The sequence below is a fragment of the Podarcis tiliguerta genome (genome assembly GCF_965153285.1).
Source record: "Podarcis tiliguerta genome assembly, chromosome: 6".
NCBI lineage: Eukaryota > Metazoa > Chordata > Lepidosauria > Squamata > Lacertidae > Podarcis > Podarcis tiliguerta.
In genome coordinates this window covers 32,892,282-32,911,506 of record NC_139539.1, presented here as the reverse complement: position 1 = coordinate 32,911,506, position 19,225 = coordinate 32,892,282, and the positions used below count along the sequence as shown (strand labels likewise).

General features: G+C 42.0%; 1 protein-coding gene across 1 annotated transcript; it reads right to left on the bottom strand.

Moving 5' to 3' along the window:
* Positions 1-202: 202 nt before the first annotated feature.
* On the bottom strand, positions 203-19,070 carry TNNT2 (troponin T2, cardiac type; the record flags this gene model as incomplete). Its single annotated transcript, XM_083446637.1, has 15 exons — positions 203-531; positions 1,925-3,696; positions 6,671-6,761; positions 8,430-8,539; positions 8,809-8,919; positions 9,557-9,634; positions 10,106-10,222; positions 10,362-10,422; positions 11,744-11,765; positions 12,501-12,530; positions 14,041-14,109; positions 15,326-15,355; positions 16,598-16,615; positions 16,714-16,724; positions 19,033-19,070. The coding sequence occupies 14 exons, from the start codon at positions 19,068-19,070 to the stop codon at positions 3,652-3,654; spliced, it is 831 nt and encodes a 276-aa protein (XP_083302763.1). The 3' UTR covers positions 203-531; positions 1,925-3,651.
* Positions 19,071-19,225: the final 155 nt, after the last annotated feature.

Genomic DNA, 19,225 nt, shown 5'->3' with positions numbered 1-19,225 from the left:
TAGTTAACTCTTTACTGGCAAGAGAAACACTCACAATAGCTTCCGTGGTGCTCCTGATACACAAATGCTTCCAGCCTCTAGGCAGCGGTTCACTGGTCTGGGCCCTATGAAAGCAGCAGTGACAATAGGAGACCCCACCCCCCTGCTGGTTTATATACCTTCCCCTGATGGGTTGTAAGCAATCAGGCAAATAAAGTGGGCGTTGCTGCATGATTTGCTTTATTTACAGACACAGAATGCTTAACTTTGGTGACACAGTCATTTTTCCACACAGCAGCGTGTTTGCTCCGTGCCGTGACAGTGCTGCACACACACCTACAGTCATTCTACAGAGTGAAGCCATTGGAAGGTGGCTTGGTCTGAATAATCTGGAAGAGTTGGTGCATTCCTTTGGGCCACATGGGTTGGGATGCTGGATCAAGGCTGGCCCACACAGAGGTATCCTGCTCTGCTGTCTCCGCAGGCTGGACACAAACCATCTCTCACTTCCACCGGCCACCAACCACAGGCTTCCCACGGGCGGCCTTTGAGCTGTTGGGGAAGCAGAGAAGCAAATGAGGTATTTCAGGCATCAGTGAGGTCAAAGCAAAAGGCAGAGGCAAGGGAGAAGGGAAGTGTCCACGTTTACAATCGAACAGCTCTGTGGGGGTACTTATTGCACAGGGATATTGGGAGTCACTCATTCAGTGGCATCCACACAGATCTCAACTTGGTTCCTTGACAAGTGTGTCCACATGGCATGTGCAGTCCACATGAAGAAAACACAATGTGAGCATAACTCATGCAAAGTTGCTGTGTTTATACACCCTAAGCAGTGAGCTGGGAGCCCAAGTTGTGGGATCCTGAACAAACTTCATCTTGTGCCTTTACAGGTATATCTGTTTCTCAGACTCAAAGCTTGGGTAGAACTGGTTCTTTCTCTCCAGGGAACCCTGAGAATTGTATTCTGGGAGCAGGTAAGGGTTTGATAATTCTTCTACAGTAAGGATGGGGAACCTGTGGCCAGCACAAGACTACATCCTACAGGCCACAGAATGTTTTGGATCTTCCTCCCTCTGGGTGGAAAGAGTGGCCTTGGAGAGGAAGTTCTGGCCTCATAAGTCCTCTGCTTCTGTTGTGGAAGCCTCTGTGCCATTTGCCCTACTGACATCAGAGCCCCAACATCAGTAGAGGTATTGACCTTAAGATATAAGCTTGGCATGTGCCTTAAGAGATAAGGTCCAGAGAGCTGTTTCTCACTATATAGAATGGATAGCCAGTGTGATGCTCTTCAGATGTGATTGGCCTATACACCTCCCATCTTCCCTGTTGGCCCTGCTGGTCTATAAATTGGACACTTAATCTTATGCGAACACTGAAAAGGGCAAGGTGTAAAAATAATCCGAGACCTGGATTTCAAAAATATTGAGGGGTATACATACAGACTCTCTCTCTCTCTCTCTCTATATATATATATATGCATACAGTGGTACCTCGGGTTACAGATGCTTCAGGTTACAGATGCTTCAGGTTACAGACTCTGCTAACCCAGAAATAGTGCCTCGGGTTAAGAACTTTGCTTCAGGTTGAGAACAGAAATCGCATGGCCACGCGGCGGCAGCAGGAGGCCCCATTAGCTAAAGTGGTACCTCAGGTTAAGAACAGTTTCAGGTTAAGAACAGGCCTCCAGAATGCATTAAGTTCTTAACCCAAGGTACCACTGTAATTGCTAACATTTAGCATGACTGCACTTTGATATATCTCACTCCCAGGTATTAAAGCAAGTGTCCCTATCTAGCGTCTTAAAGTACAGTAACACATATCCAACTAAACTATCCCTGATACAGAAATCCAGGGCCTAATTTGGAACATAAAGTCTTTTGCCTTCATTACATGCACTGCAAGCCACCACAGCACACCATAAAGGACGCAGCATGCTACTCACCCTTTCCTGAAGCAGGTTAGGAGGGAATAAAAGAAGAAATGTGGTGTGAGAAGCACGTAACATTCTTGACTAACCAGTTTGGTACACCTAAAAGGTCGCTAGAGAAGGAGGCATTCCTATTGCAGGCTGCCATTTGTTTCTGGACAAGTGGATTAAAAAGATGAATCTTCTGACAATTTTGCCTGCACAACCACTTTGAAAGATGGCTATGCTACTTGTTCATGTAAAATGGAAGAAGACTGTTCCATGTTGATCAGCATTGCTGTCAAGAATGCAGGTGACGATTCATTTCCTACTCTGCCATCAGCTACGCACAGGACACCAAGCAAGTTCTTTAGCATCTCCTGGCCTCTGCTCTCCATCTGTGAACCATGGAGTCATGGAGACATGAAGCATGGAGGGAAATGGGTGCCTGCACCGAACAATCCAACAGAGGTCCCCAATAATTTCTACAGACAGAGAAGTCAGATTCATACATGCTGAAAGGAGATGAGCTGATGTAAGGAAAGAGGATGAATGCCCCAGATCTCAATAAGTGGATGATGGTAAACAGACAGCTCAGCTACCGCACTATGCCAAACTATTTCCTAAACGGTGTTCATGGACATATCCTTAGAAGGGGAAATGCTGTGAAGGAGTGAATAAAACCATGACCCAAAGTGGTGAGGAAGTGATGGAGTTCAGAGATCAGAACAAAATAACGAAGCAGGTGTGCAAAAGGCATGCAAGGGAAGAAATAAATTGGAGGCTCCTGGTGAGAAATGTGGCTGAAAACCAGGAAAGTACTTTAGGTGAAAGAAGCAAATGGAGAAAAGCACATCCGCAACACACATCTAAGGCACAGCTACAATTACCAGCACCCTTAAGCAACTATAGGATCCTTTGGGGGAAGTCATGTGCTTTGAATATGTGCTGGATGTAATTTAAATGTATGATGTGAATCTGCCCTGACAAAGTATGGCACAGTTAGCAAAGTGTGCTAAGCTCCCTGAACACCAATGAGGGTCTCTTTCTATAGACATCCAAGTGTCTGGTGGCCAATGAAGACCCTGTGCATGTTGGTTCCAAGCCTGAAGTGAGCCTGACATGGTCTAGATCAGCCTCACCCAACTTGGTGCCCTCTTGATATTTTGGCCTTTTGCTTTAAATGGATGATGTGGATGTGGCTCTGGTCTGAAAGGTGGATTGGAAAGGAAAGGGGTAAAAAGTGGTGAGAATGAAATGACAGAATAAAGCAACAAGGAGGGGTGAAATAAAGGGTGTGAAAAGGGAGGCAGGAGGCAGTAAAAGCAGCAGCTAGCTGAAATGAGGACTAAAGAAATAAAATAAGAAAAGGTGGTGATAAAGCAAGGTTGTTGTTGTTGTAGTTTCTTAAATGGAATCTAACAGTATCAGTCCTGTGAATAGCCAGAAGTGCTCAATCCAAGATTCTTGAATACGAAGGCATAGCCTATTATTACAGCAGCAGGCTTTCCAGAGCAAAAAGAAGCCAAGAACTGAAATGAGAAGGGCTGACAAATACTAATGACAAAGAAAGTGAAAGGAGGAACAGCAGGAAGTTAAGAACGGAAGCAAAACACAAACAAAATCCTGAAAGCTCCAAACAAGTATTTTACAGAAGGGAAGGGGGAAAGTGGTGCACCTGTAAAAGAAAAGGTAAAAGTGGGGGGGGTTGTGAAAGATCTAATGGGAATGCTGGATACTATCAAACTGGATGGCCTGAGTACTTACACCTTTTGATGATCACTAATGCGGTTCCGTAGAACATTAATCTGCAAGAGAAATAGACAGGAGGTGAAGCTACATGGCAATACTTCACCATGCGGGGATCGGGAGGGCCACTGTGTGATGACAGCAAGAAAAGAAGTCTAAGCATGGGCTGGTTTTATCACACAGAGTAGTCAGCAGGGCTGTGTGGTGGGTAAAGAATCCCTCTAATTGTTGGAATTTCCATAGGTAAAGACTGGGAGTCAGAAAGGACAGTGGATCTGTTTGTCCATATTCTCCAATGTGATACTTAGAAGTTTTTCTCTACCGTGAAATATTATTTCCGCACTAAATGGAAGTGCTACAAATCCAGGCAGCTGAGATTAAATTTGGCATAGTTGGTGGAAGGAACAGGGCTTTTTTCAGTCGAAACTCACTGGAACCCAGTTCCAGCACCTCTCAGATGGGTGTGATTGCCACTACAAGAGAAGGGAGGCATTCGTGGTGATTTCTGGCACCTCTTTTTCTAGAAAAATAGCCTTGGGAGGGACTGAGAACGAAGGCTGCTCTCCAGCATCCTTGAAGGCTTCAGGTGAGTTTTTCAGGATGCTTCTTCAAAGTTTCTCCATCATGATCTTGACCAGTTACAGAATCTTCTAGAAATATCCACTTTTCTACAGTTAATAGATGCTTGGGAGCAGCGCTGTGCCATTTGTAGCAATTCCTGGACTCGGTACTTCTTTCAAAGCATCTCTAAAGTTTGCTATACGTTGAGCATTACGTGTTGTTCTCTGCACAAATGCGCTCTGCTCATGAAGTTCTCAAAGCAGGATAAATGCAATAAAAACAATGCCAGAGCGATACCATGTCAAAGAGAAAATCCATGTGGATAACTAGTAATGGAGTTTTTGTTCAGTTAAGGTGCCTAGAAGCTCCAGCTTCTGGTATAAGGGTTCAAAGCAGAGAAGAAAGGTTTCTAAGTTGCATCCAAGTACTTACCCCTTTCAGAGGATCTGGCTGAAAAGACAAATGGCTGATCCCAGAAATCTTTGCAAGCTAAGCAGGGCAACCATGCAAGACAATGAAATACCATCTTGAGAAGATGCTGACATGGACCGAACTTCATTGGCCACACTTAGCTCCACACGTTTTATCATTCATCACAGCACTGCCATTAGCAAAGTGGGGTGGCGACAGGCCATACTTACTACTTGCTTAACTCATCGCAGCGTGCAGTGAGTATGGAAATCTAGTTAGGGTTAGAGAAAGGAGATTATTATAGATGTGAAAGCCCCTGCAAAGGGAAAACTAACAAAAAGAAGGCAGTGATCCTGAGAAAGCAGTGCTCAGTATGAGAAGCCAAACTATAGGTGAGGTCGAGTGCATTCTATATATTAATAGCAAACTTGTCCTTTGATTGCTGATAGTCTGTTGCCAAAATGACACCATCCATGCACAAAATGGAGATATCAGCAGGCCTGAGGAAATGCCAAGGCTTGCAGAAATCCACACAACCCTATCATTGAAACCCTGAAATGAGAATGCCATGGATCAAGCATTCTTCATCCCACAAAGAAATGGCAGCTGCTGGAGGGGAAGTAGTAAAAAGAGGGGGAGATCAGAAATACCCCAGAACTAAGTCTGGGGCATTTTGGTAAAAGAAAGCAGCCAAATGGCAACTACCAGAAAAAACATCACTGCCACTAATGAGACACCTGCTCCCCAAAAGAAAAATATTGTCATTGCTGCCACCTCTGCCACCTCCCCCCTGCCATTCAGGAAGCCCCCACCACTGGTGAATGTTTCAGACATTTTCCATTTCCAATATGTCCCCCGAATTCATTCCCCTATCTTACCCTCAGAATTTCAAGTCAAAAGTTTGGAAATTTGCATTTTAGCCTCGACCCTAGCTTAAATGTGATGTTAGTGAAAGAGACAGGTAGTATGAGCTGTGGTATATTTAAGCCAGTTCTAGTGGTATATTTAAGCCAGTTCTAGTGCAGATTAATTAAGCGGCTGCAACAATATTTAACTAGACTCAATAAGCTACTAGGCAGGTGAGTGATCACAAGGCACTCACAAATGTGGTCTTCAGGGTAGAAATATTTGTTGGTCAAATTGAAATGGGCCAGGTTGGCTTTGACAGAGTCTATTGCAGCTTATGGTGTGGTTTGGGGTGTCCTTCAAGGTCTGGAGAGACTAAGCAGAACCTTCACAGACCTAGACTGATGCTACTTCATCCATAAAGCTACATCCATTTGAAGCAGAAAAGTGCCAGACTCCACTCATTTAATGAGCCACTTGGCTCTGATTTCTGAAGTAGGTTCCAAAGGGAGATGAAGTTCAGTGAGACAAGTATGATCAAATGACATACCTGTGGTTTTTCTAAGCAAGAAGGAAAAGAGGAGGCAAAGCATGACAAGTATCAACTAAAACTACGTTGAATGTTTGCCCATTTCAATTTTCAAAGTGAAAGCAACTCTTTCAAAGAAGGGAAAACATTTCCTGAAAAGCACCCATGATGAAAATGTTCATATTCCCCTTCCACTTCAATCTGCTGCTGCTTCAGTGCCATTTTCTCCTTTATAATCACTGAGTCATCTTGCTGATTACAGAAATGTGGGAAATCCCAGCCAATCAGGAATTGTGTACTGAATGGGATGGTATCGTAATGGAATGTCAACATGATGTCCCACAGAGCAAATGAAGATAATTGACCATGAGGACAATACTTGTTGCATCAGTGGCAGGGGTGATGCTAGCTAATTGGGATTGAATAGTGAAAAGGATGATAATGTGACAATATGTAGCCAATCAAATTTAATCACAAAGTGAGGGCAAATGAAGCAGCTGTCAGAAAGCATTGCTCTCCCTCTCAATGAATGGGTATTTTTTGTCCTCTTTTGATACAATGTCTCAAAAATTACTCGGAGAGCAATCATTTTTTGGATGCTGCTGAAATTTCTTGCAAAAAGCGCCCTTCCTTTCTGAAAGCAGGGCTGTAAAAGATGAGATATTTCAACAGATGTGCAGACTCACCTCATATTTCTGCCTCTTGAACTTTTCCTGCAAGTCAAATTTCTCAGCTTCCAGGTCATGGATATTCTGCCACAGTTCCTTTGCCTTTTCCCTGTTGTGAGAACATGCAGCATCAATCAATGTGTTTGCCAGTGCTTATATATGCACATAGGAACATGCAATGTGAGCGTGTTCTTCCAGAGTAGGAAAGTGAGCTGAACAGAAGAATGAGAATCTTAGGTATGCAACATTGTGCATGTGAATATGCACAGGCATAAAAATTGTGTGCATATTCTTTATTATGTGCTCCATGAGTGTGAACATATGGTATATGTATGATATATGTGTGAGTGAGAGAGAGACATAATATGAATATAAATGTCTGTGTGTTTTAGCCTGTGAATATGAGTATACATAACATTTATAGCTTCAGCCAGAATGTTTCCTAAATTATTGAAAGTCCCAGTTGTCAACCTTTCAACCCATTTATGTCTTTATCTTTAACTTGTGCTTAAATTTAAATCACACATTTTAGTATATTCCTACTTTACAAATACCTATGCTGATGCTTTTGCCACAACTGGGTCTTCTGCCAAGTGTGGAACAACCTGGGCACAAGTGAAGCAGCAGCTCTCTTCAGACATTACCACATCGAGGGAGCACATGAGTAGAGAGAGATTACAGGAATACATCTTTGGCCCCACTCCCCACACAACTCCTCTGGCTCTTCCTGTGCTTACAGTGGACGTCTGCTGTTGGTAATCTTATGTACCAGTGAAGGCTCTCTCTGCCTATGTTCCCTCTTTAGGTGGTATTGCCTGAATAGGACTAATGTGCATCACCAAAGCACATAAGCAGATTTTTTTCCTATTGATTATTGCAGCATGAGGATTAGGGCATTTTTGACTGAGGATGCACATACTGTGGTTCTGATTGAAATAATGCTCAACCTGTAGGGTTTTTTTAATCCCTGGATGTGGCTGCAAGTCACACAGCTGATGTAATATGTAGTTAAGCCCTTGATCGACCTGAGGTTTCATACTGCATCACCTCCAATATGCTTCCATGTGCTTATTGCACCCTCTAGTGTTCTGGCTCCTTCCTTTTCATTTGACTCTGTCTGCTTAAACTCAAATGCAGGTAGCATTGGAAACAGTGCGTGATAATTGGATGAGCAAGCATTAGTACAATTTAACAGCCCCTTATGGCTTCCTGACTTGTAACCATGTGGGATATAATAGCTTCTGCTACCATTTAATGCATGTTGTGGGCAGTTAACATTTCCAAGGAGTGATGGACTAAGAAGCAAGGGGAACATTGCCACATGCGCCCTAACTGTACCCTATAGTACCATAGTAATAGCCAAGCCAGCATTGCATTGTGTTCACATAACCCCAAATATGCATAACAGCATAGCACACAATGCATGCTGTAACTGTAGGATTGTGGCAATCTTACAATGCTTCAGGAGCTGTCTTATGTTAAGGTCACTGTGCCTCCAGTGTACTTTAGCCTGGAAAACCTTGTTCTGATCCCAATAATTATCAGTCCCCTCAGTGGATGTTATTTCCATTTAAAAACAAAAAGTCTGTATGTTAAAGACAAAGAACGGATTTAAAGTCATGTCTAGTTTGGCCCTCTGAGAGACCACAAATCACAACTATGGGGAAAGTGCCAGGTAGAAGATTGTTTCATCTAATTTCTTCATCATGAAGGAAATAGGTCCCTACTGGCCGCTGAGCCTCTGGCTGCTGCCCCCAGAACCAGCTTCCCATCTTACTTCAATTTGTCTTCATTCAAGTGATCGATGGTCAAAGGTTTTCGACGCTCGCTGAGGATCTTTTTCTTCTTCTCCCGCTCTGTTTGTTTTTTCCCACTTTTCTTTTCTGTCTAAAAAAAACAACAGTTCTCGAGTGGCATCAGAGTTCATCAGCCCAGTTCATCAGGCAGGTACATGGACTATGAATGCGGAGGATATAAGTACACCTAGATTAAAACGAAGACTAAAAAGCTCCTGATACATTCTCATTGAACCTTTACCAGTCTCTATTTGAGCTATTTTGGCATACAACACGTAGGTGAGTAGACAACCAGACAGGAAATTCTGTCCCCAGATGTGGGTTTCAGTTTCTGGAAGAACATTCAGGCTAGATAGGTACCTTCTGTAGGTAGCCTCCAAAATGGAGCATATTGGAGAAAGCCTTCTTCTTCCTGGCATCCTCTTCAGCCCTCTTCCTATTTTCTTCTTCCTCTTTCCGGGCTCTCTCTTCCTGCCACAGGCAGAATGACAGAGAGGTTTCAGAATGGCAGGTAGTTAAAGAGAATCTGTCTACAGCAGGAGTGACTAACCAGTGGGCCTCCAAATGCCACCATCATCCCAGCCAGGGATGATAGGAGTTTGAGTCAAACGACAGCATCTGGAGGTCCACAGGCTCTACATCCCTGACTCACAGGGACATCAAACAGAAACTTGTTTAGGAAACTGAATGGACACAAATCAGACAGGATGAGTTCTGTTCCCCAATCCCGCTTAGTAAGCAAGTTCATTAGCCAATTCCAGATCAGTTCCTCCTTGTTTTTCTGCACTTGGGGAAAGGGAACACTTAGAAAAATAAGTAACAGTGGTGCTTTCATTATAAACTGAGCAATTCTAGTCTGGTTTTGGTCTGTTATGCATAAGGCCTATGTCAGTGATTCCCTGAATTCCAAGGCTTTGGGTTCCCTGGTTGACCAGGGATGATGGGCTCATATTACTGCTTGAGTATAACTCTTACATGAGCAGCTAAGTGGAAAATTTTCCCCATGCATAAATGGGGGTTTGTCAGAACAACAAAAGCAAAAACAAAAAACTCATAAAGGCATTGAAGTGACTGTTTGCTGTAGACTTCGTGTCTTAGGTATACTCACAGCAAAGCGGGCCTGACGTTCCTTCTCTCGCTCACTGCGGATCCGTTGCTGTTCAGCTCTTTCTGCTCGCCGCTGCTCCTATAGGAAGAAATCAGCCCAGTACCTGTTCAGGGAGGGGGTCTGGTATACTCTGATGAATGCCCCCTCCTTAACTCAGCATGGCCTGAGCCAGTCACAGTTGAGGCTGAAACTATAACACTATTGAAAATGCTGGACACCTGACATTTTGCCACCTGAGCATCCAAATGATACCTCCCATGGTAAAAAAATATATAATATTATGGCTACCTATTGCACCCATGTTAGCTCATACTTCTAGATCAGCCTCTAAAACTGGGGCTTTAACATAGTCCAGAATATAGTTTTGGGGTCTAGACAATAAATATCCTGTCATTTCATTAATTATATTGTGAAAGTGCATTTTTAAGCATTCCCAGAATATGTGTGGGATGTCTGTCTTTGGTGCTCTGCATCACTGACAAGTGGCTTTAGGATGTGAATGAGACATTAACGCTCTTAAGTCCTATCTTCTTTTTGGAAGTGACATACTATTCTGTCCTTGAGGAATATCAGCTCTTCCTCCTCTTTCTTCCGGTTCTCAAAATGGGCCTCAATCAGAGTTTGCAGCTCATTCAGATCCTTCTCCATTCTCTTGCGGTGAATGTCCTGCAAAGCAGAAAAGACAATATGAGGGTTTGGTATGTTACACACACACACACACACACAGAGAGAGAGAGAGAGAGAGAGAGAGAGAGAGAGAGAGAGAAGGAAACAGCTTTATGAGATGATGATGGCTAATACTCACATCAAAGTCCACTCTCTCCCCATCAGGGATCTTTGGAGGCACCAAATTTGGCATAAAGAGCCTGAAATTGGAGGACGGAGGGGGGGGGAGAGAAAGGTAAGCCACTAGTATAGCAACACCTGAATTCTCATCTCTTTATCAGAGTTGGCTGACATTACTGATCTCCTACATGAATCCATGCTTAATCCCATTGATTTCAAAGAGGTCGGTCTCTGTGTTCCAAGTACTGTAAATCTGGCCAAGACAATATAGACAATCATATAATTGTAGCAATGGAAGGAACCACAGGGATCATCTAGTCCAACCTTCTGCAATGCAGGAATCTTCTGCCCAATGTGGGGCTCAAACCGGGGCCCTGAGATTAAGAATCTCATGCTCTATCGACTGAACTATCGCAGTACCCTGCTAGCACCCATGCCTTACAAATCATAGATATATGCCTACAAACCAGGGACAAATGGAAGTGGATGAGTCCATAGATGGCATAAATGGAAGATATAATCATTTTAAAAACAACAACCTTACACTACAACACTAAATGCAAGGTAAAGGGGGGGGGGACCCTATGCATCTTATATCCATATGTGTCCAGTAGTCTAATAACTAGATAGCCCCATCAAATCAGAAAAGACCCTCTACAGAATGATAAATGGTGAAACTTCAATTCCTAACAATGGAAATCTGGGAGGGAGCAGCTAACCTGTCTTAGAACTCACTCTGCACATTTTATTTAAACTGGATGTCAAACTGAATGTAGTTCCAAGCTGAGGGTACAATTTATAGCTTCTTGGAAGGCGCCGTATGGAATGCCATACCGGTTGCTGAGCTTTTTACAATGGCCGCAGCTGTCACAGTAGTCTTAAGTTTCCTTGACTTGACTTATACGAGCCACTGAACAGCTGTAAAAACTTCATCACTGGGCAAGCTGGGGTGGGAATGTTGTTCTTGAGATAGTGTCTCATCACTTTGCCTGATGCATTTAGCAGTGTCTCTGCATTTGTGGGCAACACTTTTTTTAAAAAAAAAATCTAGATAATTTTGTACCACCCAAAGAGATCATGCATTTGCTTTTTTGAAATTTCAGTGTTGTTGTTGTTTAAAAAGATTTTGTTAACAGTGCAATCCTGTGCATGTTTATTTGGAAGTACAGTTTACCATGCTCAACAGGACTCACTTCCAGGTAAATGTGCACCATGTTACAAATCTGCCATTAATTGAATTTTTAGGAAGCCAATAATATAATATGTCAAACGTTGACATCTCTCTATTTTTCTTCAGTTGTGCTTGTACTCACCATCTCCTTTCCCCCTTCCACACAACTGCCCCTGCCTCAACAACTGCCTGCTAACCATAACATCAAAATCCACTTTACGTATACTTACTTGGGCCTAGGCTTTGATTCTCCTGCAAGAAACCAAATGAACATTTAAAGAGTTGCCAAACAGAAATATTTACCTGCTCCCTTTGTAGATAAATTGAAAAGACAGGCCTACTGACTCCCTTAAGGCTTATATGGGTTGTTTCTGCTCCCCAACTCTCCCATCGCTCATCTCTCATCTCCCCTTGTACTTTTTCATGTGACTAAAGGCTTGGGCAGATTTTTTTTTTAATATGTCTGTGTGTGTTTCAGAGTTAAGGGCACATTCTTAACTCTTGAACTGCAGGGGAATGCGCATCTCTCCTTTCTAGTTCCTGCCTCCGTTTCTCAGGCTGATTGACATGGATTTTGTGCGCTTGTCCAACAAACCTGCTTCCAAAAAAATTAAAAATGGACTTATTTAAGTAAAGAAAATGATGGGGAAATGCTCTCAAAATTGTAACAGTTGCGTGATGGGACATTGTATGACTTCTGTCCCATTTTAACATACACTTGTGAATTGGTTTTTTATATATCAGCATTAACATCTGTATATTTACATTTTATCACAATATATGCATTTCCTTCTGGTAATTTCTGAGAGCTGAGAGCACTATGGCAAATCTGGGAGAGATGCAAAATCCAAAGGATAACTGCTTCCCCATCTGCACGTTCATCCAGGAAGTGCAGACCAGATCAGCTTACGTTGAATTTTATAGACACTGAATTCCTCAAGCATCCCTAGCACATATACTGGTCCATGGTGCACACTTTTCATTTACCTTCTGGTTCTTTAGCTTGCTCTTCTTGTTCTATTTTAAAAGGAGAGCAAAGAATTTTGATTAGAGATGTACCACGCCAGCGCAGTTGTGTCTAGAATCCCCACACTCCCTGATACATTTATTTCCTCTAAGCTGTGATTACGGCATTCCCAGCATGCTTCATAGTTCATTCACCCATTGCTGGGAGCGTTTACATTGCTGGCATTCTGGTATTTGGTGATCAGAGACAGGGGCGTCCCCTCTTTTGCATTTTTCACAACACCAGAAGCTACAGGACAGATGGTGATGTGATGTCAGTGTTATGAACACCAGAACAGTTGGACTCACCAAAGAAGGTGGCTTTAATCAGTTAAATTCTGGGAATAGGTTGGGGGGGGTACCAATTTTGGAAAACTTTTCCCAATACATTATTTCCCCTAAAATTATTACAGGTTTACCTCCCTTTATAGTCAGAGGGGAAAAGCAGAACTACTATCAGTAAAGAGTGCCAGATGCTTTGTTTCCCTTTCCACAGTGGAAAAATAATAATATTTGTTTATAGGATGTAATGATTGCTGATGTCACCAAAGCATGGGGGGGCATTCCCTAAAGCCATGATGTTCCTCCACACAGTTTTTGTTTTTTTAAGGGGAGCGTATCTTTGGGGGGGGGCGGTCTCTGCAAGTGCAAGGCTGCCCATTTGCCAAACACAGATTATCTTCCTGTGCCATCAGCTTTCCTTTACTGCCCATGCTGGTAAAGTATTAAGGAGAATGCAGAGAAACAACCAGACTCATAGAGGGATGGAACATTGTTATAGAAGATTTATTACTCAAGAAAAATACACCACATACAAGGGACCAGCCACTAGGCATGCAGCAGATTTGTCCATTTGCATTCCCTCGATTTTTCATTTTCCCATTCAGTTCTCCACAGTTATGCAGCAATTTGCAGATTTCTTTTAAAATTGCCAGCACATTTTTCCTAACAAGCACACGTTTGTACATTTTTGCAAGCAATTTCCCCCAATGTAATGAAGCAAATTCAACTAGTGCCAAGAGGCTTTCACCCCACTCTTCCAAAACTGCTCTGGGGAGTCAGAACTCCCCAAACAGTGTACAGCTTGTGCTGACAGAAAGATCTCCTTAGTGCTATGTTGAGTACATTTTTTTTGTATGTTAATTTCATGACTATATTCATTTTTATGCACACTTTCTTCTAATATATGCATTTCTATAAGCACTGTTTGGTTGGAGAAACACAGTGAAAAATTTGGCTAAGTGTGAATTTTGAAGGCTTGTGGTGTTTTGGTTCTCATTTCAAACAGTGGGGATTGTTTAAGTTCACCTTTACTTGCAAACTGAATTAATTTTATCCCCCATTCTTACTATAATTTTTCTACTTTTAAACACTCCCCCCCCCAAATGACAATTGTGCTCTGAGATCACAGCTTAACCAAAACAATGCTGCTGAATTTTTATTCATTAAAGGGTTCTACCTGAAAAAGACCCTCCATCACAATGCTTGTATTGGCCAGAGATGTTTCACCAGAACATCATACCTTCTGCCCTAGGTTCATCTTCATCTTCCTTGACTTCTTCAGCTTGTTCTTGTTCTTCTTGTTCTTGTTCTAAGGAAGAAAACAGCAGGATGACATCAACAGATCTGAGAATTTTCATTGTTGGCCTACACAACATTCTGCTTGAGGTAATGAATCCCAGCCATTGGGACGTTGGTCAGAGAAGAGGGGTTGGGAAAGAAAGATAGCATATTTCTAGAACATGGCTAAATGACAAGTGATAACTTGGGACTACCATCTTAAACTGAACACATTGTGGTTCAATTTAATGATGTTCAATGATGTTTCTGTTGTGGGAGGTAGGGTTTGAGATGAGCTTCATCAGCCCTCAACATGATACACACCTCAAATGTAGAGGCAGGTTATTAGTCAAGGTCCGCACTCCTGGTCCATCGCAATATTATTAAATGCAGAGCAACAAAGAAGAAAGGGCAACCAAAATGGTCAGAGGTTTACAGCACATTCACCTACAGATAAAAGCTGAGCATCTTGGGATTTTTAGTTTATAAAACAGATAACTAAAGAGGTGAGATGTGATAGAAGCTTATGAGGTGATGTCTGGTGTGAAGAAAGTGGATCGATGGAAGAGTTCTTCCATCATACCAGAACTCAGGGTCACCTTGTAAAATTGGAGAAATGAAACATGTATTCACACACACCACACAATTTACTTAGGGATTTTGATGCCACAGAATATGATGGAATCTCATTTAGATTTTTTGTGACCAGGGTTAGAAGACAGTGGCTCTCAGAAACGTCTCACTTCAAATATCAGATATGGAAATAAATGGTGCAAAAGGAGTCAATCAGAAATTGTACTGCCACCCACAGAGGCTACCTTCTGGTACCCAAATCTGAATGACGCTATTATATAAGCACTAGGCATTTGTTTTTTGTATTAAACCAACACAGTGAGGAGACATGTGATTTTAAACATAAGCCATAAACCTGCATAGGCTACATAATATCAATACTACAAACATATATAGATTTTAGACTGCTTTATAATCCTGGCTTCTCCCAAAGAATCCTGGAAACTGTATTTTGGGGAGATGCTGAGAATTCTATGGGAGAGATCTCTAGCTCCTCCTTCCAAAACTACAATTTCCAGGGCTCTTTCGTAGCTCTCCAAACAGGTATGGCCTTTGACTGATGCACACAGTACATAAATGCTTATGATTTCCATGCACGATAGGTCAGTAAGTATTCTGCCTGCGTGTCATTGGCAAGCAGCAGCAAAGTGAAATGTAAAGAAATGTTCTACTACCGTCTTCCACCTCTATCCATTCTTCCTCTTCTTAACCAGGGCAAGCAGGGGTGGTGAAAGGGAATAAGTAGAAAAGGTTAGCAAGGGATCGCAGAAAGCTGTGGCTTCAAGCTGGAGCATCTATAGACAAAACGGCTGTCTCTCGTTCTGATCTTTGCTTTGCATTTGTGTGCACGCCTAGTTTTCAGATGCCAAGCACTTGTGAAGTCAAACATTTGCCAAGTTCAATAGGATATTAAGGCCTGGAACATTCAGAACACCCACATATCCATGCACACACAGAGGCAGTAATTATGACCTCATACAAAAGCATAGAAGAGGAGGTGTGGTTGTAAAAAATAAATGCAAAGACACATTGATCAGCTTCTAGTGATAGTATGCAAGCAGCAGAAAGCTCATTCCAGACTGAGTTTATCAGTGTCAGTCCCGTTGGCAATGAAATACTCTACCCAGGTTCCTAAAATAGTAGATTAAGTTTGCCTGCCCCAAATTGGTGCCCTCCTGATCTGTTGGACTAAAATTCCCATCAGCCACAGCCAATGGGTGAAAGTTGTAGTTCAAAATACCAAGTGAGCACCAAGTTGATGAAGGCTGGATTAAATGTTCATAACACACAATATTAGGCAAATACTCAGCCGTATTCAACCTACACTTTTCTGCGCTTTCTAAATAAAAACAAAAAAACAAACAAAAGGAAGGAAGAAAATAAAATAATATAAAATAAAAGGGATTTTTTGTCTGTCAGGTATAAATAGAAAATTGTTCAAAACATCCTCTCCAAGAAAACACCCAACAATTCCGCTTTCTATGCATCAATATTTTCTTCAGTCCTCAAACCCAGATATCATACGTTCATTTTCTTCTTCACACAAAAATTCTATAAGGAGTTTCCAGTTGAAACAGAACAGTTTTATGATAGAACACTACCAAAGAAACAGAACCTTGTGTGACCAGGAGGTCCCCATAGTGGGAGCCACTTCTAAGCCACTACAGAAAACAAGCTCTCCCCCATATCGCCATTTCAGATGATGGTGACATGAGCAAAAGTGCCTTTTCAGACAATGTAGCTACACATCAGTAGCTACACTCGCTACACTGAGACACCTAATAGTTTTTCACATACAGTATATGTAAATAACAAATTTATGATACATATTAAGGTCTCCAATCCCATAATAGTTTTTTTTTTTTTTTTAATGGCATGGTGTTATGACCCAATAGAACACATCACCTCATCTAACCCTGACTCTTATAGTAACAATGGAAGCCTACCTTCTTCGACGCATTCTTCTGCATCAAGTCGGAAGAGAGGAAAAGAGAGAGCATTATTAGAGCAGCAATGGTGGATTTGGAAAACATGCTTAATCTGACAGTTTTCATTCCCTTACCTTCCTGTTCCCTGTAAAGCAGAAGGGAAAACAGCTAGATTAGAATAATGGCTGGTTTGCAATAATAATAATACTAATAATAATACTACTACTAATAATAATAAATAGTAAGTGATTTTAGAACAACATGATCCATGGTCTCTGACACATATTCTTTTTGGAAGAATGCACTACAACCAGCTTACAATTTATGCCAACCTGTTACAGCAGAAACAGCGGAGAAGAGTCATGTCGCACAAAATTTCATGCCGGAATAAATCTGCTAGCTTTAAGATGCCGCAACAAGACACTTCTCTTTGTTCCACAATCAGGGTTTTTGTTTTTTGTTTGCTGAGTGGATTCTGCCCATATGGTGGCAGGAGTTCACATGTATTTCCAAACCCCTGGAATAGAGAAGCAGATACCTGGGGCCATCTCACACCCCACCTCATGCAATTCAAAGCTTGCTGTATTAAGGGACAGTTGGTTACATTTAAGTGAAGTGACATGCAGATCTAGGGCCAGCTTATTTTTCGGGGAGAGGACTGGAAGGAGCAAGTTGCCTATACGACATGCTTAGGCATGACTTCATGTTGTGCATCAGCTGGAGATGCAGCTCAAGTAACCGGAACAGGTGTTGATAAAAATGCCAGAGCAGGAATGTGGCAGGCTGCAAAAGAGCATTTTTCAGTGCTCTCTCTTGGTTAGTCCTTGCAGTTGGAAAACAAGAAGCTGATGAGTGAGCTATGGGAGCGTAGAAAACTGAGAAAGTCTGTGTGAGTGGGAGTAACGGGATCAAAAAAGGTAGGAAGAATTTCCAAAATTACAGACATAACCAAGTCACAAGCCATCTATACCTCCCAGGAATTTATAGCTGTATGGCTCTTACTGGTTGCTAATTAAGTACTGTATCTACATTTCTTCCGGTATCCAAAATCTTTAAATCCCAATGGTCTGTCATTCTATGCTTAGGACAGGCTTCCTACCTGAAGGTCCCAAGAATCCTCAGAGACCCAGATTCTCTTTTAATTTCAGAAGAAGCCTAGTGAGACCCTCACCTCTGGGGTTTGGAATCCCTTCTCAACACTTCGTTTTCTGATAAAATTTATATACCACTTGCTTGTAACAAACCCTCTAAGTGCTTTATGAGAAATACTAGAATTATCAAGAGGGCTGGCCCTAGACATTTGTGGTGCCTGAAGTGAATTAGGAATTGGTACTCCCGCAGCTCTACTTTGTTAAGTGTGTGTTTTTATATCCAGTATACCTGAAGGAGCATCTCCACCCCCATCATTCACTGTGGTCCAGCTCCGAAGCCTTCTGGCGGTTCCCTCACTGTGACAAATGAGGTTACAGGGAACCAGGCAGAGAGCCTTCTTAGTGGTGGTGCCTGCTCTGTGGAACGCCCTCCCATCAGACGTCAAGGAAATAAACAACTATCTGACTTTTAGAAGACTGAAGGCAGCCCTGTTTAGGGAAGTTTTTAATGTTTGATGCATTTATCATGTTTTTAACATTCTATTGGGAGCTGCCCAGAGTGGCTGGGGAAACCCAGCCAGATGGGCAGGATATTATTATTATTATTATTATTATTATTATTATCCCATGCTGATCTTCACTACCCCCCCAAAAAAATTCTGATGCTGATCTTCACTCCCTCCTATTATTATTATTATTATTATTATTATTATTATTATTATTATTATTATTATTTCTATTGAATTTCTATACCACCCTTCATCCAAAGATCACAGGCTAAAAGGGAGAGGGGCTCGTTCACTAGCACTTAAAAAAAAAAAGTGTTACACAAATGCATAAATGTTAGGTTTATCAATTGCTATTATCTAATGACCTGGAACAAAATATTGCAGTATGCAGTCCTGGTGTTCAAGATTCCAGCCTCTCCATTCCATTCTCCAGCCCCATTTTCCAGTTCTCCTCCCAAGAGTCAGTCAGCATTCCGAAAACACTGAGCATGCTCAGTTCTTATTGGCCTCTTTCGGGGGTTTTCCCCCTTCAGAGCTTTTTCCTAAAGAATGGTTTCCTCAAGTGCAACCTCCTTCTTGTATGTAGATAGTAGCATTTTAGCTCTTTACACAGCAGCACTCACTACCTAAACATCAGAGGGAAAGATAAAATATTTGCTATGGATCAGCACCCTAATCATTCAGAATGATTTCATGTTGTGATTTCTCTCCCCTCTGGACCAGATTGTAGAAATATAGGAATGGCATATCTGAATGACCACACAGCCACATAAATCAATGTGAGTGGCAGAAAAGCAAGACACATTTCTGCATATAGATGGGAAAGGAAAACATTGGAGAACCTAGTACTTACTCTTCATATTCCTCAATGATCTCTTCAGTGTCTGACATTTTCTGTTACCTGTAATTTAATAAAGAAAAAGAAGCAGTGATACTTAAATAGGAATCACAGGCAGCTATGATGCTCTTGAAGAATTAGCTGAAGGTGTGTCTTTTTACAATACTGATACTATCCAAGTGAGTTCCATTGCAACTTGCACCAGGAT